This window comes from Cygnus atratus, chromosome 1 (assembly GCF_013377495.2).
Source record: "Cygnus atratus isolate AKBS03 ecotype Queensland, Australia chromosome 1, CAtr_DNAZoo_HiC_assembly, whole genome shotgun sequence".
In the NCBI taxonomy this organism is placed as follows: Eukaryota; Metazoa; Chordata; class Aves; order Anseriformes; family Anatidae; genus Cygnus; species Cygnus atratus.
The window spans coordinates 143653520-143680696 of record NC_066362.1 but is presented as its reverse complement, the minus strand read 5'-3'; the positions used below and the strand labels follow the sequence as shown (position 1 = coordinate 143680696).

General features: G+C 37.4%; 1 protein-coding gene and 1 long non-coding RNA gene across 5 annotated transcripts in view; one reads left to right on the top strand and one right to left on the bottom strand.

Annotated features, from left to right (window-relative positions):
• Positions 1 to 13299, bottom strand: part of SLC5A7 (solute carrier family 5 member 7) — a 28493-nt gene extending 15194 nt beyond the window's left edge. Inside the window, exons 1-5 of one of the 3 annotated variants that reach the window (XR_004780470.2) lie at positions 13008 to 13197; positions 11882 to 12104; positions 6650 to 6763; positions 3397 to 3552; positions 52 to 132 (exon numbers count right to left, since the gene is read on the bottom strand). Coding sequence is in view for 2 of the 3 variants with exons in the window: in XM_035558124.2 (XP_035414017.1) it covers positions 52 to 132; positions 3397 to 3552; positions 6650 to 6763; positions 11882 to 12059 (529 nt within the window). In the remaining variant the exon portion in view is untranslated. Of the gene's footprint in view, positions 1 to 51; positions 133 to 3396; positions 3553 to 6649; positions 6764 to 11881; positions 12105 to 13007 lie in introns of all 3 variants that reach the window. The other 2 variants (XM_035558124.2, XM_035558126.2) reach the window with 2 other exon arrangements.
• Positions 1 to 25468, top strand: part of LOC118253608 (uncharacterized) — a 107373-nt gene extending 81905 nt beyond the window's left edge. Inside the window, exons 2-3 of one of the 2 annotated variants that reach the window (XR_004780471.2) lie at positions 1371 to 1635; positions 25134 to 25468. This is a non-coding gene — a long non-coding RNA (uncharacterized LOC118253608). The remainder of the gene's footprint in view (positions 1 to 1370; positions 1636 to 25133) is intronic. The other variant, XR_004780472.2, reaches the window with a different exon arrangement.
• The last annotated feature ends 1709 nt before the right edge of the window (positions 25469 to 27177 follow it).

Sequence of the window (27177 nt, the reverse complement as noted above, 5' to 3'; positions counted from 1 at the left end):
GAAGACTCCTGTTGGTCTAAATTTAAGATCTATCTTTTTGCAAGTTCTTACCAAATGGAGAAGAGAAGGGTCCCAACAGCTTTTCCTTACTTACAGAACTGCTCAAGCTCTGCAAAGACTGCAATCTTCTGCCTGGGGAAAAGAAGCCACATATAGACACCTGAAGCCTCCCTGGATGAGTTACAGCTGCATAGGAACAAGTGTATAAATGCAGTAAAGATACTCTTTTGTATCTCACTTGTGCTCTCAGCTGGTCCCTTTTGACTAGGGAAGAAATGGTAGAGAAGGCATCAACTACCGAGACAATCATTCACTGACTTTTCTAAAGCATCTTTGAACTGTTTACATGGGAGAAAGTTGGGTTTCTTTGCAAACTGGAGAATTCAACAACCATTGTTGACCTAGAAAACAAGCACTTCTGCAAGCACCATCAAACAAGATTTCATTCGTAGAAAACAGACCACAATGTTGAGCTTGCCAGTCAGTCTCCACAAAACAGCTTGTAGAATCAACGTCATCAGTTTATCTATATTATGGGAGACAGTGTCAAAAGGTCTTGCTGGTATCTACAAGATGCACTGCTCTCCCTTTGTGGACCAGGCCAGTCAGCTCATCATGGAAGGAATCAAGTTAGTCAGGCATTTTTTCCCCTTCATAAATCCATGCTGACTCCTCCCAATCCTCCTGTTATCCTTCAATTGTTTGGAAGCATTTTCCAAGTTTATTTGCTTCATCACCTTCTCAGGGATCAAGATGAGGCTGACCAGCCTTTGGTTCTCTGTGCCCTCCATCTTGACCTTGACGGTGGGAGTGGCATTTTTTATTTGTATTTCTTCCAGTCTTCAAGAACATCCCTGATCACCACAATCTTTAGAATATTACTGATTGTGTCCTGGCAATGCCATCAACCAGCTCACTCAGCAATGCATCTTGTGAAGTCCCACAGACTTGTGTCTGTTCAGTCTGTTTAAATGTTTCCTAACCTGATCCTTTTCCAGCAAGTCTCCCTAGCCCTGAACATTCCTAGGGTTTTCAGGGTCTGGATATTCCTGAAGGTTGGTTTTACCAGCAAAGAATGAGGCAAGAGGCAGTAAGTACCTCAGCCTTCTCCATATCCTTTGACCTCAGGTCTCCTGTCCCATTCAACAGCAGGCCTATATGTTACCTAGTTTATGTACGTTTAGGAACCATTCTTATTGCCCTCTATTGTCAGATTCAAACGTGTATGGACTTTGGCGTTTCTAAACCCATCCCAAAATGCTCAGGTAACATTTCAGTATTCCTTCCAGGTAACCTCTCCTTGCTTCTGCATTTGAATGCTTCCTTTTTATGTCTGATTCTAGCCAGGAGCTCCTTTTTCATCCATGCAGGCCTCCTGACACCTTTGCTTGTTTTCCTGATCATCGGGGTGGACTGTTCATGGAGGAGGTGATCCATGAATATCCATGGATCCATGAAAATAATTGGTTCTCCTGAACCCCTGTTCTCCCAAGTGTCATCTCCCATGGGATTTCTCCAAGAAGACCCCTGAAGAGACCAAAATCTACTTTCCTGAAATTTGTTGCTGTGATCCTGCTTTTTGCCTTGTTCCTTCCTCTCAGGACCCTGAACTCCACCATCTCCTGAATACTGCAGGTAAGGCTACCCACAGCCTTCACATCTCTAACTATTTCTTCCTTGTTTGTAAGTATCAGGTTCAGCAGAGCAATGCCATCCATTGGTTCCCTGGTTATTTTTGCCAGGAAATTGTCAGTGTATTCCAGAAGTCTCCTGAAATTTTTGTGTCCTCCAGCAGCATGCTTCCAGCTGCTATCAAGGTGTTTATACACTTTTCTTAGATGTATTAGCTATTTCAAGTGATTGCAGTCTTTTAACCCTATGTTTAAAATTTCCTCTCTTTCTAATTAGGATACTTTAAATTAAATGCTTAGCAATAACTTTTAGTCCTTGCAGATATTGGCAGGTGAATATTCTTGACTACATAGGTGGAAAAGTTCTGGCAGTACGACACAGCATGATGTGTGGTATATGAGTTGCAGAGAGCTGACAGATGGCTTTTTGTTCTACAGTGAGCCTTCAAGATTCATGTGTCTCAGAATTACAGGCTTGAACTTCTTTCACGAACTGAAAGTCCTGTCTTTCCCTTCTATAACCCTGCCAAGCAAGGAATCATGAGTAAGATCAACAAGTGAAGAGTACTGGGGTTAAACATTCATCAGTGAGGACAGATGTGCAAATCAGGAGATATAATATAAATAGGTCTATTCATAGATAGTTAAAATTTTCAAAGACCTTTATTGTCACTGATAGTCTTTAGCTGTCAGCTGTTAATATAAAGCTACTAGAAAGGTATTCACATCACTTGCTTTGAAATATCACAGATTAGCTTGTCCTCAATCAAAAAGAAAGTATATTCCAAATACTCAGAGAGTTCTTCAAGCTATTCAACTCCTATCACCTCAGTGTGTAGTTTGTTCTTAGTCCTTTAAGGGTTTTGTGATGAAATTGTGGTAAACAAGCTCCCCATTGCTTTGCAGTTCATCAGAGCACAGTTGGAGAGTACCTTCAAAATTTATTTTCTGTTTAAAATAGCTTGTGCTAGAAAGCATTGCCACATGCATGTGCACTATGAGTATGATTAGCTGGTAAAAGTCAACTGCTGGTGCTTCAGCTCAAGGGCTTTCTTACTTCTTGAAGGGATTGCTAAATTCAAACCTGAAATATAATTAAAAACCCTGGAAACTGATTTATTTTTCAGGACTGGATGAGAAGTTGCATGATTTTCTATTGAGTCATAGTTCCACTAATTCTCTGTATCCTTTCTTGAATCCTAAATATTTTCTTCATTTTGTCTAGTAGAAAGCCATGTCAGATAGAATAATACTTAAATTTATTTGTCTGCATCTTGATTTACTTCTATTATTTGTGCTATGGAAAGTTGTCTTTTTTTTTAATGCAAAAGATTATTTTGTTTAGATGCATTGTCAACAATGTTCCATATTTTTCAGGGAAATTTTAGCTGTCTCTTGTGGTCTCAATGGTATAAAAGAGAAGCTCAATCAGCCTTAACATAAAAGGAATACTTGCAATGACTCATGTCACCCTCACTGTTAAGGGAAATTTGTGGCTAAATCTTTCCATGCTGCTTTGACAAGGGACCACTTAAGGGTACCTGAAAATGAATAGATAGCTTCCATGTCTTTCCATTACCAAAATAATCAATGGAGTGTCATTATTAGTTTTGACTACTGGTTACCATAGGACCAAGACAACTTCCACACTCTGCATCATTTAGTTAGGATAGTTAGCATTTGAAACCAGGCTTTTTATGTATTTCTGATTTTCTTAATCATTTACAACCGTTACAAGTTAATTTTTATAATGCTAATTCCTTACCTAAGGCTGAGAAGATGGCAGCAGCCCAGAACATTTCTCCCATTAAAGCTGGAATAAACAGGAGACCTCCCATCCTTTTTCCATAAATCTGCTGAAAAGGGTCTAGCATTGTCACATAGCCTTTGGATCGCATGGGTTTTGCAAAAAACAGACCACCTACAAAGAAAAGTAGCAGAAGGCTGCAGTGGAGAAATGTGTTGCTATTAAAGGGTAAAACATAGAATTTGAATTAAAGGTACATATATATATATGCATACTTTTTTTTTTTTTTTTTTTTTTTTTTTTTAAGAAATAGGTACAATTAAAATATCTGCTGGGAACTCTAACCTTACATCTATCTACAGAGTTACATAAGCAAACTCACACTATTCATGTCTACAGTGTGATAATGAAAAATTAGTGTTTTATTTTGTCTGGTTCAGTTTACTCCACCTGCCACTAGGGATGCTGTCAGGGTTTTGTGTAATTTTGTATCAGCCTAAGGAAATGTTTTTTTACCTAATTCTGTTCATACTTAGAGCATAACCTAGCATGACTATGGGTCTGATTTCTTTATATGAGGCTACTCTAAAAATAAAACTGTCTGGGATTACTGGATCAGAAATATGAGTTCACACATGGTATAGAATGCACACAGCAAGTGTGATTCTTCCAGGACAATTCAGATTTATAATGTATGCTTAAATCAACCCTACTCCACCTGGAGGGTAGGTCAAAAGCCTTCTGGGCTCTGCAGGTGTCAGGCTCCCTGAACATTCATCATTCACTTATTTCTGTGCACGTTCAGAAATTTTGATAAATCACAATTCTGCTCTGCCTGGCTTGCATATGTGCTGTATATGTACATAAATGTACAAAGTCCTCATATTTCTAACATATTTCTAATATACAATCTACAAATTCCTTCTGGTTGAGAGGAAAATAAAAAGGAAAAAAAGGATACATCTCTGAAAAGCTGAAACAGCATTAACCTGTGTTGTTAATACTTGTGCGTCTACAGCTAAGTAGACTTCTCTCACAGTAAAACTGCTGAAATACAATACATAAACTACATTTAAAAAACTATAAGACCAGGGAGATCCTAATAAGATCAACTGTACAGTATTTGGAGACCTTTAGTTAGGTTCTTCATCACAAGATATGTGATCTATCCATTGTATTGTCCAGAAGATTTTTTGAATTTCTCTGTCTTACCTTATACCATTGACATTTCTTCATTTCATTAAGTTTCCTGAACAGAAGGTACTTGCTTACCAATCACAATGTATTTATACCCATTGTGTTACACTCTCTTTAGACAGGTAGTTTTCAGGCAGAAAACCTCCAGATTTTTTTTCTACTATTTTTGCATTGTTCATGAATCCCATTCCTATTCTACTCGTTATATCATCACTACAAAATACAGCTAAAACAGGAAAAAAAAATCACTGGTAATATAATCTATTAGGCCATTCAAACACCTGTCAAAGGTAATAGGAGATATGTTAACCTTTAGAATTGAATTGCTTGAAAAATTAGAAAAAATGCTATGCAGCAGAGCATTGAATTACAAGGAAGATTGATTTAATCTTAAATCTTTCAGTCTGAAACAATAATATTTCTTCTATGGTTCTATTATTGTATTTATAATTTTTTAAAGTGTAAACAACTCTTCCTCCTGCCCCTAAATCTTCACGTACAGATCATGCCTACAGAAATGCTTTCCTTGCTGTGCTCTACAAAGGGATGTGTGGTCACATGATGCAGATGTTTATTTTGTTCTCTGCAGTGGCCTACACTTATCAGTTCAGGAAAAAAATGTGGATTTCATTAAAACAACAACAACAACAACAAAAACAGCTGGAAATGAGGGGAGTGTCTAACTCACCCCCTATTATTAATTTTGCCAATTCTACAGAGGTTATGAGCCTGGAAGATGCTCGTGGCTATGATCTTAATGATCACTTAATGACACAGATCGATCATGACCCTCATGACCTCAAAATGACATCAACTGATCTTCAAGCAGACATCTACCATTACTGTTTGCCTTACAGGAAATAACGCTGCTGTCAGGGATGGGAACTACTATTGGAACTAGAGCTGGCCTGCATACACCAGGGAGAAACATGCATCATGTGGAAGGTTTCTGCCTGGGAAGTGAGGAGAACCAGGGCAGACCATAGGAAAGCACTTCCAAGGGGAAAATGAGTTGTACAGGAAGAAACAATAGGGGCAAGAAGAGCTGGAAAAGAAACCAAAGGGAACAAAGGGACAGACTAGCTGAGAGGACCATGAGAAAAGGCTTGAAATAGACCGAGAGGCTAAGTATTATTAAAAGTCTAATATACCAGTAGTATTAATAAAAGATGAAAAACACAGGATCATTTTTGCAAACATATTCTTTCTAAGCAGTTGCGCCAGTACTTCCCTTAGGGACTTGATCTGTTCACAAGCAGAAGATGCACTTGACGGCTTTGTGGAGCATTCATTTACAAGGCAACATTTCTGTTATGAGCTGCTCCATGCAGCTGAGACATGATTAGAGATTTTTTTAATTGATATTAAGAAAAGTAAGGAAGGTCTGAGACTAAATTTGGGGAGTTACAGAACACAGCATTAAAATTACAATGCTGCCTGTATCTTACACACCGACCCTACACACAACAAGATTCAGTATTTGCATTTTGGCACATGATTTGGAGTTTTTTACTACAGTTAAAAGGACATTTAACAAATTTTAAGGCAACAAACTGGTTCTGCTCCAGACTACCTGCCTAAAATTAAGCAAGTTATTTATACTCTCACTGGAGATTTAAAGACGTAAGTAGTTCTCTAATCTGCAAGGATATTTGCCACTCTTGAAGTCCAAGATTTAAAATATTATCTGATAATCTGAAAATCAGTAATCTGATATTATTTTCCAGATCACATAGGCTCTTAAAGAAAACCTGAATATATAAAACCAAGCACATACAATTAACACACCCCCAAACAAACAAACAAACAAAATCCCTTTCTTATTATGACCCCCATAGATCACTATAGTGGTCATAATCATCTAGGTCTTGATGAGGCATTCAGGGGACTTGAGATATCAAACTACTCAAAGTAATTTCCCATTTTTCCTTTTAATAGCCTAAGCCTATCAGCAAAAGGGATCTAGTTTACCTCAGTGTCCTTTTATCAGACCCTAGTGGTGTCATTTCAGATGAAGGTCTTGTCATCAGAACTGTTTAAAATCAGAGACTGTTAGCTTTAGTTGCTTGCTTACCTAAAACCAGACTAAGGGAATAACCAATAGGTGCCTGAGCCCAAGCTAGACCATAGCCTGGGACATATACAGCTTCCGCTGTCCCGTTGATGTAACCTCCTCCAACCCATGTGGCTGAAAAAGAAGAGATGAAAAAATATTTAATGCCCACAAAGAAGGAAAACCTTCCATGCTGTAGAATGAAATCATTATCACTTATAATATTACGATTTTTTATTATGTGTACTGTACAAGTCCCAGACATGACATCCTTCTATAGAATGTAGTCCTAATCCAAAAAAATTTACAACTTAAACATATGAAAGAGAAACCAGATGGACTCTGCACAGTCGGTGAAAATGTGAGGCCCAAGTCCCTCACTACTTTTTTACAATGAGTGAAGCATATCAACTCATTAATCATTATCATTTTCTTTGTGTTAGTCCAAATGAAGGAGGGAGAGCAGAGGAAAAACAACCAAAAAATGACAAAGTCATCCCAGCTGAGAAAACTCAGAGCGTTTAAACTAGACAAGAGTTTAATTCATGCATCTTTTAACAGGGCCATTATGAAAAAAGTGCCTTTAAAATCTTACTAAATTTTAAATTGTGGCTACATGAAGCACATTTAGTATATTCTGATTTCCCTGAGTAGGGAAATCCCTACATAGGGCTGTGATAGTTTTGTACTGCTATTTAAGTTATGAAAGTTGTCTCATTTATTTTTGTGTTCCCTGAAGATATATTCCAGAAGTGAATTGTACTATCTGCAGTATTTCTGAACATTTGTCTAAGAAACAGCATTATTTTAGTATACTGTCCCCAGACTCTTACAGAATTGATCCTCTGCCTTCAAGAGAAGTTTCTACATTTGAGAATTTTGGATCTACAGTATGTCTGAAAGAAATTCTCAAACGCAGAAATTTATTGTGATTGTACTTGCAAAAATCATTCATAATTAATTCTGTAGTGAAGTAATTTTCAGAATTTTGTGTCTCAGATGAAGAAATGGAGTTGGACACAAATGATGAAGAATTAATTAAAATTCCTAAAGAGCTTTAATGACAATCTAGCTGACCACTCTTTTCCACTTAACTGTTGTACGTCTCTATTACTACTTGATGCTAAATTACACCATGGCTTTAGAATCAAAGATCTCTGGAAGTTGCAGTGTTGCAATTGTCCCCCCTCCTGCATTTTGAAACACAGGAATAGACAGAACTGTTGTTGGAAATACTGTAATGGGCTTGTACAAAAAAAATGTATGCAGAGAAAATCTGCAACAAAAGGAGTGACCCCATGTATCCTCATGCAAAGGAGTGACCCCATGCATTGGTAGACTTTTTGGTATTGAGACCTGCTTCACATTACAGAGAAAAGTGAGTGATGCCCATGTGGAATCACATGGAGAAGACGGGTGACCACTGATCCTTGACAGGAAGATACAGGGGTACAGAATCTATATAGAAAATCATCACACATTTGGGATTTTGTGCCTCTTAAGAATGCGAATCTAGTGAAGTAGGTGGGAATACGGTACTTTGGTTACTGGAGTCAATATACATCTGGGATGTGTGTTGCTTATTGTGTCTCAAGCAGAATATACTTTGAGAATATGTTTTAAGCACCTGCACACTGTAGCAAGTTACTGAATAAATAATTAGAAAAATATTTGTATTTGTCTCCCTCCCTGGAAAAAGCATGAGCACGAATACTGCATGAATGATACCCACTTCCAGATAGGAAAAGATATTCCATAGCCAAGGAAAAATGCTCAGCAGAACTGCAGCTGTGGTGCAAGAAGTCTTCAGCGTCCAGCATTGATTTGCCTGGGGTTGCCACTGAAAGGGTGTGTGCCCTCCAAGGAGATCTTGGAATGCTGTACCCAGCTCCCTAGTTTCTGCCTAGAGGGGACGAGGTCACTTCAGTTCTGTAGGATTTTGCAGGGGCCATAGCCCTTCCCTGCCTGGGGACAGGAATGACACCCTATGGACGGGTATTGGTAGGTAGGCTGGCACGGAAGATTTAGCTCTCATTTTCTAATTGATTACTTCATTTCTTGGTTGGGAGTTTAAAAATTAGCTGCTGATCAATTTTTGTGTGCACATTGCTCCTCTGGAACACCTGTCAAGGACCCCAGAGCATTAGAAATGTGTTACACAGCGTTTTGTCAGGGGGTTAATGGATATACTCTTATCAGTAAATATATTAGAAAGAAAATAATGGGATATGGTAGGAGGGGATTTCATCCCAAGATATTAATGTTCTGATCCTCAGTTTGCTAAGCCACAATTTAAAGTTAGTCTAATACCTTTTTGGTGAATTTTTTTCTTTTTCTTTTTCTAAATCAGACAAAAAGAATATAAAATTTAATAATCTATAGAAACACTCATGTGGTAATCCATTTTAATCCTCTCTTTGCCTGACATCTGAAGGACCCCAAACCGCTGCAAATACAAATGTCCATTTAAAATAAACACCCTCAAAAACAATCAGGCAAATACTGAGGATATGCAGTGTAATTCTGCACTTAGTTCATTTGAGGAACAAAGAAAAGAATCTCAGAGTTCTTTAAATATATTGATATATATTAGCAGGTCAGATTTTTCTGGCACTTCTTTGTAAATGATTGCTTGTCCAACCACTCAAATTATTGAATCAATTGTCAAGTTCTATAAGATGAAATTCCTGATCTAGTGATTAAAAAGCCCCAGAATATTGATAATATTAATATTATTTCTTTTATTCTTGTGGAAGGATACAAAGCTCCATCCAAGTAAAATGATAATTACATTAATAGATTATGACATTTTAGTGGCACTTGTAAGGATTTTAATTACATCATTTCAAATATTTCCTTTGTTAGGAATGTTCCTATGTTAGATCATTTTAATACGAGCTGTTGTGATCCATCCAGAATTCAGGATTTTCCCTCCTGTTTTGATAGCTGCAGATATACTCCACTTTCAGTCGAGTGCCAATCAACCTCTATGTTCAGGCATCTCAGTGGGTAGCTGGTATAGCTGTTTTCTTCAGGATCATAGTCTGAATCCATGTATGTCCATAGCCATTATTCATAGGGAGTGCACTTGCTTTAAAGCTTTTAAATGCCATTTAGAAAATGAACTAAATACTCAGGAATCTCTAGTCCATCCTATGAAGTCATGTTCCTTATGCTCTGAATGTTTTAAATTTATAGACTAAATCCTGTCATCCTCCCTTTTAAGTATGGAACACGGTAGAGTTTGTCTCAAGCAAGAAAGACAGAATTAATCATAATCCGAAGTGTTTCACGCACATATAAATAATATCCTTTCTATCCTTCTTCTCTTTAAATAAGTCTAGTTTTTCTTTTATAGATAGGCTTTGCTTTTTAATTCTTAGACAACTAAAGCTGTAAAATATCACAGTGGTTTTGTTATAGCTTTACAAACTACGTATCCCAATCACTCTCACTGAGACAAAACATTAACTAGCCCCTGATTCCATAGGCTTGTGTCCACACCTGGCTCTACATGCAAGTTGTGGTTTCCCAAAAGTGAACGTGGAATTTAGTTGGCATCTCAAGCTTTAATTGCCATATTTATGGAAGGTGGAGGTGAGAAAGTGTGTAAACCATGATATTTACACCAGAGTGTTTTACCTGAGCAAAGACTTTAGGATCAGTCTGATGCTCTACCACAGAGATGATATACTACATCATCTCCAAAGGTTGCATGAAATAGGATGAGCATGTGTGGGTGTGAATTGCGGTAGTTATAAAAGTTACCTCTTATGCAGCAAGCCTAATCTCAAGTCTCATCTCTGCTTCAGCTGTTACAAAAACTATTCCTGTAAGGTTGGATAAAGGAGACCAGAATTTGTGTCTTCTTCCACAGGCAAGGCTCTTAGTTACAGCTACCTGTGCGGGGAATGTCTTGTTTCATGTCTACTCCCCCAGTTTAATGATTACAGTTTTGTGGCAAGCAACATCTCTACAAAATATTCTGGTTTTGGTGCTCTTGAAAACATTTAATGTGGCAGAAAACAGTCAAACCAGCTTTTGCTGTAAGTAGAACCTCGTCATATCTGATGCCTCAGTAGCTGATGGATATATGGCTACTGAAGCATCAGATGTACTCCAGGACATTATAGCGAAGTGGTAACAGTAGAACAACTGCCTGGCTTCAAACTTTAACAACTTTTGTAAACATCCTTTACTCTTTATCCAAATATTCAATCTTTCAATGAGGAAAATGACTCTACAAGAAGACAGGGACTACTCCCGATTAAAGAATACAGAAGTTTGGTTCACGTTTTTATGCATCTCTTCCTTATTAGGTAAATGTGAAACCACTACAGGACAGAATGAAAACTCCCATAACCTCATAAGTCAAATTTGGGAATTGAAAGGGCTTTGCCAGAATAGAATTTAGAATATCAAAACAATGAAGCATGCTTAAATAAAATTAAATTGCTTAAATAAAAAGGGTGGGCCAATTCACTCTTCTTATAAAGTAGTTTTGTTCTGATCCCATCTGTTAGCTGCAAAACTTGAGATTTTGGATCACATTGTGAAACACTTGTTTACCCACATGTTATCTGGTTCAAATGGCTCTGGGAGTCAGACAGCACTGCTTACAAAATTAGTGAACTCATTCTTCACAGAGGCTTTTCTTACTGATAGTACTGTTCACAGCAATGTATTATTTTGTCAAACTGTTGGAAAAAAAAAAAAAAAAAAGAAACTAAAAGAATCCACAAAATAAGTTTGCTTGTAAGTCAGTGGACATATAAATTTAGATTTATGCCAATTTCCTTTTAGAATCTTATTCTAAACTGATGCTGAAACCCTCTCCCTCAAATCTTTTTCCATATAAATTTTGCCTTACTGAGATTAAGCAAAAATAACTCATGAATTTGGATGGCTTTAACAACAATAACAATTATTTTAAAACTGGATTTCTTATTAATCCGTGGAACTCCTATATTTCTGTCAGAAACATATCTGTTCTACAGATGACTATAAAAGCAATGAATAAGAAATATAATATATTCTTCCTGTACAATTTTAAACAGTTTGTTATTTTTATCTAGATGTTACTTGGCTGTTCACTAAACAATATCAGCAGCAATTGGAAAAGAAAGTATAGATATTTTCTCCATTTTGTATTTAACATACAATTTATAGTTCTCTTTCATTCAGATGGAAAACCGACAAACTATACACCGGTTAGGAAAAAAAAAAAAAAAGGGAAAAATTATTTTTACATACCAGTCATTGTAAATCCACCAACTAGCAAGCCGATGTCTCTTCCACCGACTATAATAGCTTCGCTGCGATCTCCTTCGCTGCCAGTGTTCTTGGTTTTCCAAGCAGCCCATATCCCAACTGCCAGGATAGCCAGGTAAAATACAACTATGGCCACCAGCCCTTCCACATGGAAAGGCATGTTGAAGTCCCGACTGTTTCCTTGATTGCTATTTCATTAAGACCTCTGGAGAAGATGCAATAATACGTCTGCTTTTAACAAACCTGCTAAGATGCTTTTTAGAATCAATACACAAAGAAAACTCAGATGGTTATTAAAGAGGCTGTTCTGGTGAATTTATGAAATGAGTCTTTCAGTTGTAATTGAAATTAAGTTTAAATACCAATTAAAACTGTGGAGCAACAACCAACGATTGTAACCAGCGATTACGATGGAAAATGAATGATGTGGCTGAAAGCTATGCTGGTCTTAGAAATCTGTTAGAGAACTCAGAATTCTTTTAGTCACCAAGTCCCCAGTGCCAGGGAACTCTTCGTCAAGAAATGGTACATGGAATAGGGTAGAAGATCGTGGCCATGAGGGCTATTACCGAAGCCTCTAGTTAGAAGACAAGCCACTGAGCTTTTTCGAGTGATATAAGAACTATAGAGAAGTAGTAAACACAACAGCAAAAGACGTCTTTGGAGTCTACGTGTTGGGATGCTGAGTCTTTTCCTCCACCTGACATCTCCCACGTTTAAAAATCTCCGCTTTCTCTTTGGTGATTTTCCAGCGGGGAAAAAGTATTAATCAATTCGCGCTCGCACTTTCAAGTGGAAAGCGTGCAAGCTGTCGAACGGCAGAAAAAGACGAGGAGGGCGAACCGCAGCGGGGGCAAACCCCGGGGCTCCCCTCCCCCCGGAGAGCCCTTTCCCGGAGCCCCCTTCCCCTCTCCGCTCCTCTCCCGCTGCCACCCCGCGGCGCCTCCGAGAACCTCCCGCACCCCGACGGCTCCGTGCGGAGCCAGCCCTACCTGCCGGGGGGCTCCGCGGGGCTCCGCACCGCCCTGCTCGGCCGCGCACCCCCCCGCCCGTCCGCCCCTTCCCACCGCGCCGTCGGGGAGCGGAGCCCCCCGGCCGCCCGCCCCACCTGAGCTCCGGCTCCGCGCTGCCCCGCAGCCCCCCGGGCACGGCCGCCCATCCCCGCGGGGCGGCGGAGGGGGTGAGGCTCGGGGGGCTGTGCCCCCGGCCCGGGTTTTGCCGCGGGGGGGCGAAGGAGTAAAGGTGGGAGCGTCTCTTTCCTTCCCTCCCCACCCCGCCCCCGGAGGTGCCGGCGGTGCACCGAGAGCTGAGGCTGCGGCGGGGGGCTCGTGGATTAAAAAGAGGAAAATGTCTTTATAAAGGAGGAGGGTTGAGTGGGGTGAGAGGACCGTGTCCGTCAGAGCTGGGGGGAGGAAGGGGGAAAGACGTCAGAGTGCTAAGGGACGTTGTGGGGAAGTAAGGATGACTCAAGGGAGAGTGATTGTCGTGCCATGGCAGGGAAACAGGGTCAGGAAGTAAAACTGGGGTGAGAAAACAAAAGGGAATGAGGGGGAGATGGGAAGGAACAGGATCGTGTGGAACCCAAGGGAAAGAGGAGGAAAAGAAAGCTGATCAATAGAGGCATGCTGAAAAAAGGGATGGAGAAGGGGGAGAAAGAAGATGTAGGGAGAGGGAAGGTGCACTCTGTGCTCTCTTTGCCCTACCTGGCACCCTTCCTGCACTGCCCTTGGACCCAGCATGGGGCAGACTACAGGGGGCTGATTGCAACCATCCTTCCCCACAGTTCCCTTCCAAACCTGTTTTGCAGCTGTGTTTCCCACCAACAGTACTGCTGGTACTTGGGGGTCTCCCATTTTGCCATGCCTTTTTTAAAGCCCACCTGCAGAGCAATGGTAATATCAGATATTCTGTGAAAGAGCACTTGGCCTCTGTCTCCAAATGATGTTGGATCAATGGGCTCCTAAGGGCTGAAAATGAGGGTACACATGCAAAGAGGACCCATACATGTTGTTGCCCCAGTTTTTACCAAGGGAAGGTCATGCTGAGCTTCACCAGTCGCTATCAGCCCGTGAGAGGCAGGTAACATGGGTTGTTGGTCCAGGCAGGATAGAAAAGTAGAGATGAAATGTCCACAGGAATAAAGAGCTGAGACTGGTTCAAGTCAGAACTAATATCAAACAGACTGTATAAAATCATCACAGACTCAAGAAGGAAAACCATGATCTGGGAAGATATAAAAACAAGAGGAAGGTGGCAGACCAGCCATGCTCAACCCATGGCAATGAACAACATGAGAGCTGGCTCTTTCCTGCTCTCTGCCAACTGTCTGGCCAGCAAGGAGCCTTTGGCTGCCTGCTCACAGGCTGGTGAGCCCATCATGACAAGGAGCATGTTAGCCCCAGCCGTTTACTATGTACATTTTGTGCAAAGAATTAAGATTGCATATTTGCAAAGTGTGCACATAATACTGCTTTCGGATCTCTTGGCTTGGTTGAAGAAGCCCAAATAAAGGTGACCAACAAATCATATGCTATAAAAGTTACTATATTTGTCAGCCAATCATCTCATGGACTGTTGAGTGACGCTAGTGATGCAATGCTTGCTTTGGGAGACTGCAGTAAAAACTCCTCCCTGCAAAAGGCAACAGAGATGCACTTTAGACACAGGGGAGCATCATGGCACCTTCTCAACAGAAATCCCATTGTAGGCAAACATAACATCAATAATAAGTAGAAGTCAGAGACATTGAAAACAATGCTAAGTCTGTCTCAACTAGAAGTAAATACGTGAACTCCAGCAAGTAAAACGAGATAGAAAATAGTGGAATGCTAAAATGTTAATATTAGATTAAATTATATTTATGGAAAGGATTAATTACCTTTTATTTTGTTTTACTGAAGCTCAATACAGAGAAACACATGACAATACAAAGTGAGGAAAATTCTAGGAAAATGTGTTAGCCAAAACTCTTTCTTAGGCACATTCAAAAAATGCTATGCAATGACAAAATAAATAAATAAATAAATATTTCTTAGGTTAAATTCTAGCTTCAGTCTTCACTGAAGAGTATGTCAGAATTCCTGTTCTTAGTGGGCTTAATTGACCACTGTTTTCACTGAAGAGTATGTCAGAATTCCTGTTCTTAGTGGGCTTAATTGACCACTGTTTATGGGACTGAAGTGCAAAACATTATTTTTATTCATTTCTAAAAAATAAATAATTTAAATTAATTAAATTTCAATGAAATTCATTAAAATGAATCCTGAAGATTTATTAATTTTTATTTGTAATGGTTTACAACCTCTCACCAGTGAATCAACTTCAGTAGCCAAGTTTTACCTTATACCTATATCTACTCCTGTAGTGATTTAACCACAGGTAAATTAAATCATACATTCTGTCTCTCATGAGGTGTTCATTTGAACCACAGGTTCCTTGAGCAGATATGGCTTTGGGTTTTTAAGCTGCATTTGCCTGAATGTAGATAGAAAGACCGAAACAATCATTTTCGTGAGATGTGAACATTAATTGATTTAATAATTGAGTATCCCTTCTTTGCTAATCCACTAGTACCATTTCAGGCAGTTTTCTGGTGCTTGTCTTAGGGAAGGATCCTGTTCCACTGGATCCCTGTGTGCATTATGTCAGCTGTACCCCATCCATCAAACAGAGCCATACATAAGGTTCATTTCTCATATCTGAGGGTGTACACAAATGGGTTCCAGTAAATTTTATGGCTTTTGGGAAAACATGCACTGTGATGCCAGAGTTCCTAACTTCCATACTAGACCTGACCACATTTACAAAAAGATTTTCTTCTGGTATAGAAACACTTAGATCTGAAATCATATTTTCCAGGAAAGACAATTGGGCAGTCCATTGGCACTTTGTTGCTTTTAAAATAATAATTCCTTGCATGAACATTATTTTATCCTCTTTTATATATATGTATATATGTATATTTAAGAACATAGCTTGCAAAACACACTATTTAAACATTAATCTTAAAACTTTGTTTTCATAGTTAAGAAAGTTGGCCTACGTTTACTCATCTCACATCACATTCAAGTCTTTCTATCCATGTTGGTGGTTCGTGGCTGCCCATCACCATAGACAGCCCCTGCCCAACTGCAATAATCCTGTTTTGAACAGTGACAGCACTGGGCTTGTTAACTCCATCACAGGGCAGTCCAAAATTGGAAGATGGGGTGGGTTGGCAGAACTGGCTTACTGCTCTTTCCTTTCAGGTTAAGTTAGCTGAATCAATGTGAAGCACTGAAGAATAATCTGATGAATATGCATACCTCAGTAAACAAAGTTTTTTCTCAAATAGCTCCAGTCTGCTGCAAGCTTCCAAAGTCTCATTCTGCACTGGGCTATCAGTTTTATCTTCTAGACTTTGTTAAACACCAGTAACAGGCCATATTTCACTTTAAATAGCCACAGTGAAAATCTGGAGCAATGCAAAGTAAGTTACTTGAATGCATTTGAGATTTACTCCTCTAGCAGAAACTGGCATCAAATTTTCTCCTCCTTCCTTCTCCTTCTCCTTCTCCTTCTCCTTCTCCTTCTCCTTCTCCTTCTCCTTCTCCTTCTCCTTCTCCTTCTCCTTCTCCTTCTCCTTCTCCTTCTCCTTCTCCTTCTCCTTCTCCTTCTCCTTCTCCTTCTCCTTCTCCTTCTCCTTCTCCTTCTCCTTTTTTTTTGTGGCAATTTTCTAAATATTGAAATGGATGTTTACTTCAGTGACAGTCAAATCCTTTGAATATTTTTGCGGTGAGTATGCACAGGGGTGGGATAACTATAAAGGAGCAGAAGACTAAAGGTACAGGGCCCTACTGAGATTGTTTCAGAACACTGTTTTTCATCCCAAATTAGATGGCTTGAGCCTTCAGTTTTTAAGTCAATCCTTGTTACCCATCTCTTTGTCACATTCTTTCCTCCTTCATTGCTTTACACAGGAAATGATGGAAGTTAGCTTTCATGTACAGTCATTTTTTAAGCAAGCATTTTACAGTATTTCCAAAGATTTCCTCAGCCTACATATAGTTACTGAACTCTCTCTTGGTATCAGTAAAGATTTTTTTTTTTTAAACCCATGTCCATTACTGAGATTTTGCTTAGAAAAAGGTGGAGTTGATCCAATTTAAAACCATCTGGTTATGGCCAGGGAGGCTAATTGCCACCTAGTTTATTTGTCTTAATGCTTCTTGCTAGTTGGTCTTTGGGTGGAATCTGAATACTGGGGAATGTGAGGGACAGAAACTGAAGTCTAACCGGAGTGAACATTTATGATAAGGAAGATAATTAATAGTATTTGAGCTGCTGCATGTTTAAAATATAAATATTATATAAAACCTCTAAAAAATAAATATCTGCCTGTCTGAACACACTTTTGAGGTAAAATTATATTTTCTGGCAGATTTCTATGTTTAAGTGTTGCATAGTGTAATGATGTCATTTATAAAATCGGACTACAGAGTTACTTAAAAAAACCACTATCTTCCTTAAACAAAACAAAGCAATAACAACAATAGAAAAGCACAAAGTTTTGATAAGAGATTTCTTCATAAGAAATCTTTTGCTACAGCTTGTTGTAAACCCTGTAATAAAAGCTTTTCTGAGACAGATGCTACAGAAAGGTTTATTGTAAAATTATTCCAAAAAAGGGCCTCACAATGAGTTTGTGGTTTGGGGGATAGCATCCATCTTAGATTCCCCTGTGCAGTTTCTTTATTAACCATGGAGTCCCCAAAGAAATTATCCATCTATTTGCTCAACAGCTCAGAAAAAACACCTGGACGAGAACTCTTTTGGAAGATATATTTTGAAGATAGTAACAGTCCCTTGTTACCTTAAGGGAAGATACAGATACAGCCGCAGTTTTGAGATTTCAGGATTCCAGGCAGTGCAGTTCACTGCTATGACACTTTTGATTGTGAACTGGATAAAATGTCAGAGAAAAAACTCTTTTTCCTTCTGTGGCAAATACTACATGTGACATATTATTTAATAGTGTGGCATAATTTCTGTCAATCTATAATATTAAAAGAAAACAACACAAACAGTGAAGAGTGACAAGACTGAAAAGTTAAGTACTTACAAACATAAGAAAAGCAGAGTTAAGATAGTGTGTGAAATATTAATACAGTTATCTTGTCTTAATTATAGTCTTTAACTTCATGATCATATACTACTTTTTCCCTGAGATGACTGTCTCTTTCACTGAGAGTAAATCTTCACAATTTTAATTTATCTTCCTCTTTAATCATGTGGCCTTATATATTGCACTTCATTCAAACTTTATAATGAAAACAGAATTGGTGATTTCCTCCAAGTGTTTCTTCAGTGCATGGTATTAGTGCTTCACAGATTCTGATAATTTTATCTACATAGCATGCTAAGGGAATGGGTGGCATTTTTATAGTGTTCTATGTTTAAAATTTGGTTCCAGTCAATTTCTGCTGCTTCTTTATTCCATGTTTATGCAAATCTCAGAAATAATTAAAATTGCTTTTCCTGAAATGCTGAAGAAAAGAAAATCAATATTCAATCTAAGTCAGACATCTGGCATGAAAAATTTTAGCTGGTAGCCTGATCCCTGGCAAAGTTGTATGCAATTAAAAGTAAGGCTTTCATTGCGAGAAATTTCAGGCAACTTGAAGTAAACTAGCTTTTCAACACATGTTGTGAGAAAGCTATCATAAAAATTTAGAAATGAAGAAATTAGGGGATTGAAAGAGAAAATAGAATGTGTTCATTTTTTTTTTCATTCTTACACCAGCTGTATTGCATTATTATTTTCTTAACCTTAGAGTAAATAAGAGTGAATCAGATCTAAGATATACACTGCCTTATGGTAAACTGTTATATTTGAACTGTGCAGAGTATATAATTAAAGAGAAGCAAGGGAGGAAGCTGTGTATTGTTATCGTTATTTAATGTTGATATTGCCAGCAGTTCCCAGAAGCCAGTCACATCAAATCTCCATTGTGATAAGTACTTTGTAAACATACGGTGAAGGGAAGACCCTGAGACAGAAACTACATCCTTTAGGCCTTTCTGCGTTGTAGATCAGCACCAGTGAACTACATGAAGAGTAAGAAAAATAAAATAACTGTAATGAAATAAAACTATAATACAAATTAGTGACTCTTAACATAGGACATAGTACAAAATAGCTATTTGGCAAACTACTTGGATGTAATGCTTGTCATTCTCCTTTTGATTTTTGGAAAAGATGCTGGGCTGGGACCAGCAAAGGGGAACAGACTTACCAAGGATCCACCTTTTTGGGGGTGTCTTGAACTAGGTAAGATCAAGCTGATTGAAATGCTTATTGGATTTCTGGGGAAACATATCCCTGAGCAATAAATCTGTCTGAAAGGAGACCCACCGTTTGTTAAGCTTACAGTAAAAGACCTTTGAACTGGTGGACAGTTGCATAGAAACACACAGCTAGGCTAGCACTTGTGCTGTTTACAATTTGAGTTGTATGATGACTTACAGTGTGCCAGTGGCCACATACCTGAGAAGGCAAGGGTTGTGCCTGCCTGTGTATTATGATCTTTAGACCACATTAGAGCCTCATATCCACTCAGAAAACAGAAATCCAGATATAAAACAAAAGCTGAAAAAAGTGCTTGGTAAGTGGAGAATGTTAGAGCTTTACCCCAGCAAATAAGGTCACAAATTCATGTGTGAACTGATGTAGAAATGGGCCACAGGTCTGTTTGGAGACAGTCAACTGCCCTATTACACCAAAGATAAAGCCATCAAAGGAGGATGAGCAGCTTCAGAAACACTTTTGGTGTTATTACTGACTATATGAATATTCTTAAAATGTGCTGAAGATGGCCTGTAGTCCTAAGTTTAGCACACAAGAAAAAAAAATTCTTTTGGATGAAAAGATTAGCAGGTGAGTTTAAAACACCTTCAGCTGTAGTTTAAAATCTGCTACATTGTCCCAGTGCCAGTCATGAAGGATTTGTATTAATTTGTCTGAATTCAAATTGTTCATTATTTACCAACCAATTTCCTGTTGCTGTCTTGCAAAAAAACAAAAAACAAAAAACAAACAAAAAAAAACAACAACAAAAAACCAAACATCATAGGAACTGAGAAAGGTTTTCAAAGGCATCAAGTTTACAAATTTCAGTTTAGGAAGATTTGTGTGTGCTTGTGCGCGATAGCATGGAGATGGTCTTACAAAGGCAGTTTTAGAAAAAATTACAGAAAAGATTTTTCTGTACCATCACTGAAATAAAACAACAACCCATCTTCATACTTTTCAATATTTATTCTAATAGAGCTTCAGTATTTAGAGGAAATCTGTGAAAATGTTTGTAATTCTGATTCCTTTCATAGATCCCTGTATGCCACCTTCTAATAAGAAATCAGAAAGCCAACTGAACTCAATGCAAAAAATACAGTAAAGTTGATGAGCACTAAATGAAACCACACATAAATTGCATTTGGTTAACCATGAACTGAAGATATATTTTAAGCTTTACTTTAAATGATACCATTATTAATAGGTGTGGTGCTTGTCATCTTACAAAAGACATTTTTAAGGAAACTCTGAATATTTTTATTGCATAATTTTGACCAAGTAGGAACAGACAAAGACTATGGAAAAAAAAAAAGAAGAAGAAAATCCCCTTGAGATTTATTCATGGGAATTTCCTTGAAAAAATCTAATGAAGGAAATGTGAGTCTTTACCATTAAGTGAAACTAAACAATATAAATTATTTTATCTATGGCACTGGGTAAACTGATACATCAAAAGCTGGTGCTGTTTGGTTTCAACTTCTCTACACTCATGCCCATACATTTCAGCTAGAGAATCAATGATTTCTTGAGGGGAAAAACTGAAAATATTGACTTGAGTCTGTGAGGAGTTTAGGATAAGGTAAATCAACTTTTTTTTTTTTTTTTAACTCATTAGGCATGATATCTCAGTGTTTGTTCATACTTCTAAGGCTTTCAGAATAAATTAGACCTGTCTTCTGCAGAGATTTAAAATTTGTTCTATCTTGAATGTTATCCAGTATCAATTTAAACATCCATATTAGTTCATTTGCTCCCTGTTCCTTTCTTTTAGGAAAATTATTGTATGTTCTTACTTATCAGTATCTTAAAAAGCACACACAAGGCAAAATGTGTGGGCTAACAGAGAAGAATCAGAAAAGTAATCCTTATTGTAGAAGCCACTCATATTACCAAAAAAAAAAAAAAAAGGAAAAAAGTGTCAGCTTCTCAGTGGCCAACCAGCTGCATACAGCCATCAGGACACAATTCAGTCATTTTCAGAATTCTGTGATCTAATTTATAAATGATCTATGAGAAATATAATTTAGTCTTTTCAAATTAAATCATCTGGCTACATAAAAATGGAAAATATCTCATTTCATTATTGTTAAGCCAGAGAACTTGAAATAATATTTACAGCTAAAATGAAAACAAAAAGTAAAATGATTCTGATTTTATCCTCCTTGAAGTCATCCTTTTCATCACATTCATCTGATATATGATTTTATAAACACATCTACTTCTCTCAGGAATTTGCAGAGTGTTTGTAATTAGTGTGGGAAAAGAATATCATTGTAGATATATCCTTGGAGGAATGTGAGGGAAATGTGGTATTTAAAGTGTTCAGGAATTTATAAAGGCACTGTTTAACTATAAGTTCTACAAGAGTTAGATGTTATGAAAGGTACTCTAAATTTATGTAAAACTGTAAAATTGGAAAACTTGCACATTTTGTGATAAGATTCACAAAGCCAATAATTCTGGTCTCAAATGCTATCTGTTTTCAACAGGATAATCTTTTATGACCACAAGTTACTATTCTGTGATTGCTGAGTAATCTAAAACTTCGCAGGAGAAGTACATTGGTTTGTATTTTTTCTTTTACTAATGCACATTCATAAATGTTGTCTAGCAGACTGTCATAACACTGGGCTGAAGCTGAATGAAGAATATCTGTTTCTTTTAGAACATGTTGGTTGAAATTCATGAGATTAAAAAAAAAAAACAACACTTAAATTTCAAGAGCAGAAAAGTGTTCCCTTTGAATTCATAAAGTAATTTCAAAGGATTTGGAGCAGAATGGGAAAACAACTGGATTACCATGACAATATTTATTTTATTTTATTTTATTTTATTTTATTTTATTTTATTATTTTTTATTTATTTATTTATTTTAAGATACAATGTAAAAATGTTTATTTTAGTTTAAGGGCTTCAGTAAACCTTAGATACTACCTGGGCATTTTGTAGGACCCTGTACATAGATTAATTTGACACAGAGCATAGTTCTTTCTTATTTGTTAATCATTTTGTTATTTTTTTAATTCTTTACTGCTTCCTTACCACATCTATAATGAAAGTTGTTTAAACTAAATATTATTTTTATGTTTTGGTGTCCATTACTGCTATTTATGAACCAGGCTCTGCTATCAGTAGTTCAGATCTTCCTATGGATAACTAGTTGTTAATCAGGCTGATCCTGTAGATTTCAGTGGTTCCAGTAACGGGTTTACAAATTTTAAATGATAAATTCAGTTCCTGTAGGTATTTGAAACCAATAAGTCAAAGCTAACTAATACTTTCAGTAGAATGTCCGTAACAGTTGACAAAAATGTCCTCTTTACCTTGAGAATGTTTTTACCAAAAAAATGGTTCCCCCCCCCCCCCCCCCTTTATTTCTCTAATCTAAGCTAGTACTTTAAATGCAATCAGAAAATATTTGGCATCCAAATCCGTATTGATAAAATTCTGAATAATGTCTCTTGTAACTTCTATGTATCAGTAAGTGCGTAATCCCAATTCAAGGGGACTGCTTCAGTGCCTGGCAGAATTATTGTCATTGACTTCAGTGAAACTTGGATCAAGATGTAAAAAAATGGGTGAATTAAAGAAATAAAATTGAGTCCCCAAATGCTATAGATTTATTACAGGAGTCTTAGTCTGCAAAGTAAAGTGTAAATGGCAAAAATGATTCCACATTGTGAGATACTTGACAAAACTTCATCTGATCACAGCAAGAAGGATTTTGAAAGAAGACTGGGATTAGAATGTCCAATACCAATCTCCTGAGGCACCTTTGAAGCTAGTAGGATAAGATCAATTATTGGCCAAAAAAAAACTTTTTACCTAGAGCTACTCTTTGGTTGTGTTTGTAAGGCGTTCTGGGGTCTCTGTGTGCCTTCATGTCAAAATAGAGCCCACTTCATAGTCATAATTGCTGTCACCTTGGTATACTCAAGAAAAGACCAGGTGAACTTTTAAAATCTATGGTTCCTGCAAACCTGAGTCACAGCAGCACAAGTAAGTAGGAAACTTGCATAGACTTGCTAAACATGTTTATGGATCTGTAAGAAGCTTAGGTCTCCAATTTAGAATATGTAATTTTTACTAAAGCAGAAATGCAACTGACACTGGCAGAACAATTTTCTTTGGCAGTTTCGAATAATTCATATTCTAATTAGAATAATTACTTCTATTGCTTTATTTATGGAAAAAAATAACTATAAATAAATGAGTTCACATTTGTGAAATAATACTTAAGGTATTAGTGTTATGACATATTTGGGAGGCAAATGCAAATAGCAAGAAAGCTGGTGTTTTTCAATGATTTGTTTGTTGTTCCTTGAACTTGAAACTGGGAAAATGTGAAATTGAAGTGAACCTCGTGACAATTCTGTAGATGCATTTGACTAGGGGAATTTACTAAAAAATGTGCTTTGGAGCATAATTTTGGAAAGGGCTCATAAATTAACAGAGGTGAAAAATTAAAAAATAAGAAAAGAAAAGAAGCTAGGCTTCATTACCCTGTACTCCAGCAGATTTATAGGGAAGTCACACTCTCTGCTAGTGTTTTTATAACTTAAACAAATTACAAGTAAACATCATACTTGTATGTGACTTTTCATAAAAGTAATGTTTCAAAGTGATTCATTATTTATTACATGCTCTGTGGTTTACAGGCTATCCATCCTGCATCTCTTAGAAGTAATGAGAACAAGAAAAAGAACTTGTGTGCTTTTGTAGAAGATAGCAAATCTGAAGCAACTTTTGGGCAATATAAAAACAACACTTCTCATATAAAACTCATGGAACTTATCTCAATAAATGAGAGGTGCTTCTGAAACTCAGTTCCTTCCCACTTGCCTTCTTACTGACTTAATGCTTCTTTACATGTGTTTTGTGGATATATACTTGTTTTAAATCAATCTGCATGTAAGTATTCAAAATGCAGTCTCACCCTCTCTGCTTAGAGTAATGTACTGATTTGATATGGGATAGAGTTAATTATCTTTATTATGTCACTTCATATCTTCTGGATTTGCATTAAATTATGTTAATAGTACACCAACATTTTAGTTATTGCTGAACAGTGCTTACACAGCAAGATTTTTTTCTGTTTCTTACAGTGACCAACCCCAGGTAAACTGTGTGTGTACAGGAAGCTGGTGGTGAACACAGCCAGTAGAGTTGACTCAAACTGATCAAAGAGATATTCCGTACCATATAACATCATTCTTGGCACTAAAGCTGCATGAAAGAAAGAGGTGGAAAGGGGGGGTTGAACATCACAATGACTGAGGATGGGTGGACATTCAGAGTTATGGTATTTGTCTTCCCAAGTAACTGTTATGTTTGATGAAGCTTTACTTTTATAGATGGCTAAACATCTGCCTTTCTATGGGAAGTAGTAAATGAATTCTTTATTTTGCTCATGTGCACATCTTTTAAATTACTTATTAAACTATTCTCAAACCATGAGTTTTCTCACTTTTACCCTCCTGATTCCCTTTCTCCTCCCACCAAGTGGAGGTGAACGAATAGCTGTGTGGTGGTGCTTAGCTTCCTGATGGGTTAAATGACAACAAGTAATAAGAAGAAGCATGTAGAAGAAAACTGAAAGACACATATTTATCTTAATTTATGAATTTTCTTGATTAACTTCTTTTTGTAATTTGTAGAAGGGTTTTGGGTTGTAATTTCAAGACATAAATTGGCAGAAGGCATAAATTAATATTTATAATATATGAACTATTAAGCATTAAATTAATTATTATTTATGGTATTTATAATACAATAATTAGTGTTTTAAAATTTAATTTATGCATTTATTTCCCCATAATTTCATTGAGTTTCCAGTAAATCTATTATTTTTGCCTTTATATATATATATATATATATATATATATATTTTTTTTTTTGTTACAGAAGCAGTACCAGGAAGGCTTCCGAAGAGATCAGCACCATGGACAGAAACTGAGCTGCCTCCTGGTGCTCAAATGCGACCCGAGAAATATTAACGTGTAGATGCCGAAAGCCTCCCCAAGGACTGATTGCCAAAACAAACCCTAGCCTGCAGCAGAGCCTATCACTGACATCATATACCAGCTTCAGTCACCTGAATATCCCATTTGATGGGAGCAAGCAGCGAAAGATATCAGTGTATGAATTTCTCCTGTGTCCTAAGACCTCAGAATATACACAACAGTGAAAAATGAAGTAAATCATGCTTTACAAGCTAAATAAACCACTTTAACACTGCTGACTCTTTGAAGTAAGGACTGTATCTTTTTTTTTTTTTTTTTTCCAGGAAGTGGCTGGTGTATTACATTCTTGAAACATGATAGGGAACAATCTTTGAAAATAATGTTCTCAGCAAATAATAGACACGACCCACTACTTGTTAAGTAGCAGCTACTAAATTACCATGGTCTAGATGGGTAGTAGGCCACTGAACCACAGTTTCCCGAGCAACATCAGACATGTTAGTCAAATGAATGGACTTTGTTGTTCCCTCCCTCCCTTATCCTGCTGGAACTTCCTTTGGACAAGAACAGCACTGGAGGGTCTCACAGTGAGGGGGACTAGATTTCCAGAAAAAGAAATGTCAAAGCATACATTGTATGTGATACTGTATTTATTAAAACCAAACCAAGCTAATACAATACAATACAAAACCAAACAAAAATCCCATACAAACAAGTCATATTAATGGCACTACTTTATACAGATCCAAGAATGACTTGAGAAATAGTCATATTTTCCATTAGGGGTGCTGAAAGCCTGTGTCAAAACCAGGTACTGCAGTGGCAGTAGACAGTGTCTGTGGTTCACTTGTGACCATTTTAACTACAAAAAGAAGTCTTTTCACCTAACTTCAGACACCAGCATCATAGACATCTTCATGTGAGCTAGTCACCCCAGATTGGCTTTATGGCCAATGAAGCATGTGTTCAACTGAAGTGAAAGGTTTAGGTCAGCGGAATCTGTGAAGACATCTCCTAAGGAGCTGATGAACAGAACTCTGATTCTCTCCAGTGGTTTAAATGGGACATTGGGATAACAGCTTCAGAAGTAGGCACATGCACTGCAGATGCCTGTTTTTAGCCAGACAGACTCTTTGGACACTGACACTAAACAGTATACAGGTAACTTGGTGAGCATCCAGAAGTGTGAATATTTTGGGGAGGATTAAGTATCTATGGGTAGAAGGCTGTTAGAAAGCCATACACAACCCTACACTTGTTTAGAGGATGTGCAGTCAAATGATGGATAGTATCTGAGTTGTTCAAATTCTCCCGCTCATACTGAAAAACAACCTAATGGCAAAATTCCACAAACTTCCACACATTAAAATTCCTCTGTATGCAATTTATACCTCAACAAGTATAAGTCTCTGACAAAAGTATTATATATCAGCCCCTAAGTAATTTAGCCTCACATTCTTCACACTATCTTGGATGCTGGTTATACTTCACTGGTCATTCGATTTTTCAACATCCCTCCCACTACAAAATTTCAATCAAAACAAGTGAAACGATTTAAGAGACACTAAAAGCTGAAAAATGTCTCAATTCAAATACCCTATTTTTGAGATATCTACTACTGATACAGAAAAATAGTGAACAGATAGAAATAAAATTTATGTTATAGTGTAGAGGTGATTAAAGGAAAGTAATTTTGAACCCCCTTCTTTGGATTCAGGGTCTGCTTTGAATGAAACCTCTTCTTTCCAATGGTCCAATGAAAATCAAATGCAGAAAAACAAACACACAAACAAACAAACAATAACCACCCAACAAGGTAATGTTGTCCCGTCAAACCTGCAGGCAGCCTGAAAAAAATAGTTCTGTTTCAGGAAATAGAAAGAATGATCTAAACTCATCTGATCAAAAGGCTGACTGAAGAAAATTTTAGGTAATGGCCTAAGAAATGCTGCCCAGGTTTAGGCATCTGATAGAGCTACTTGAAC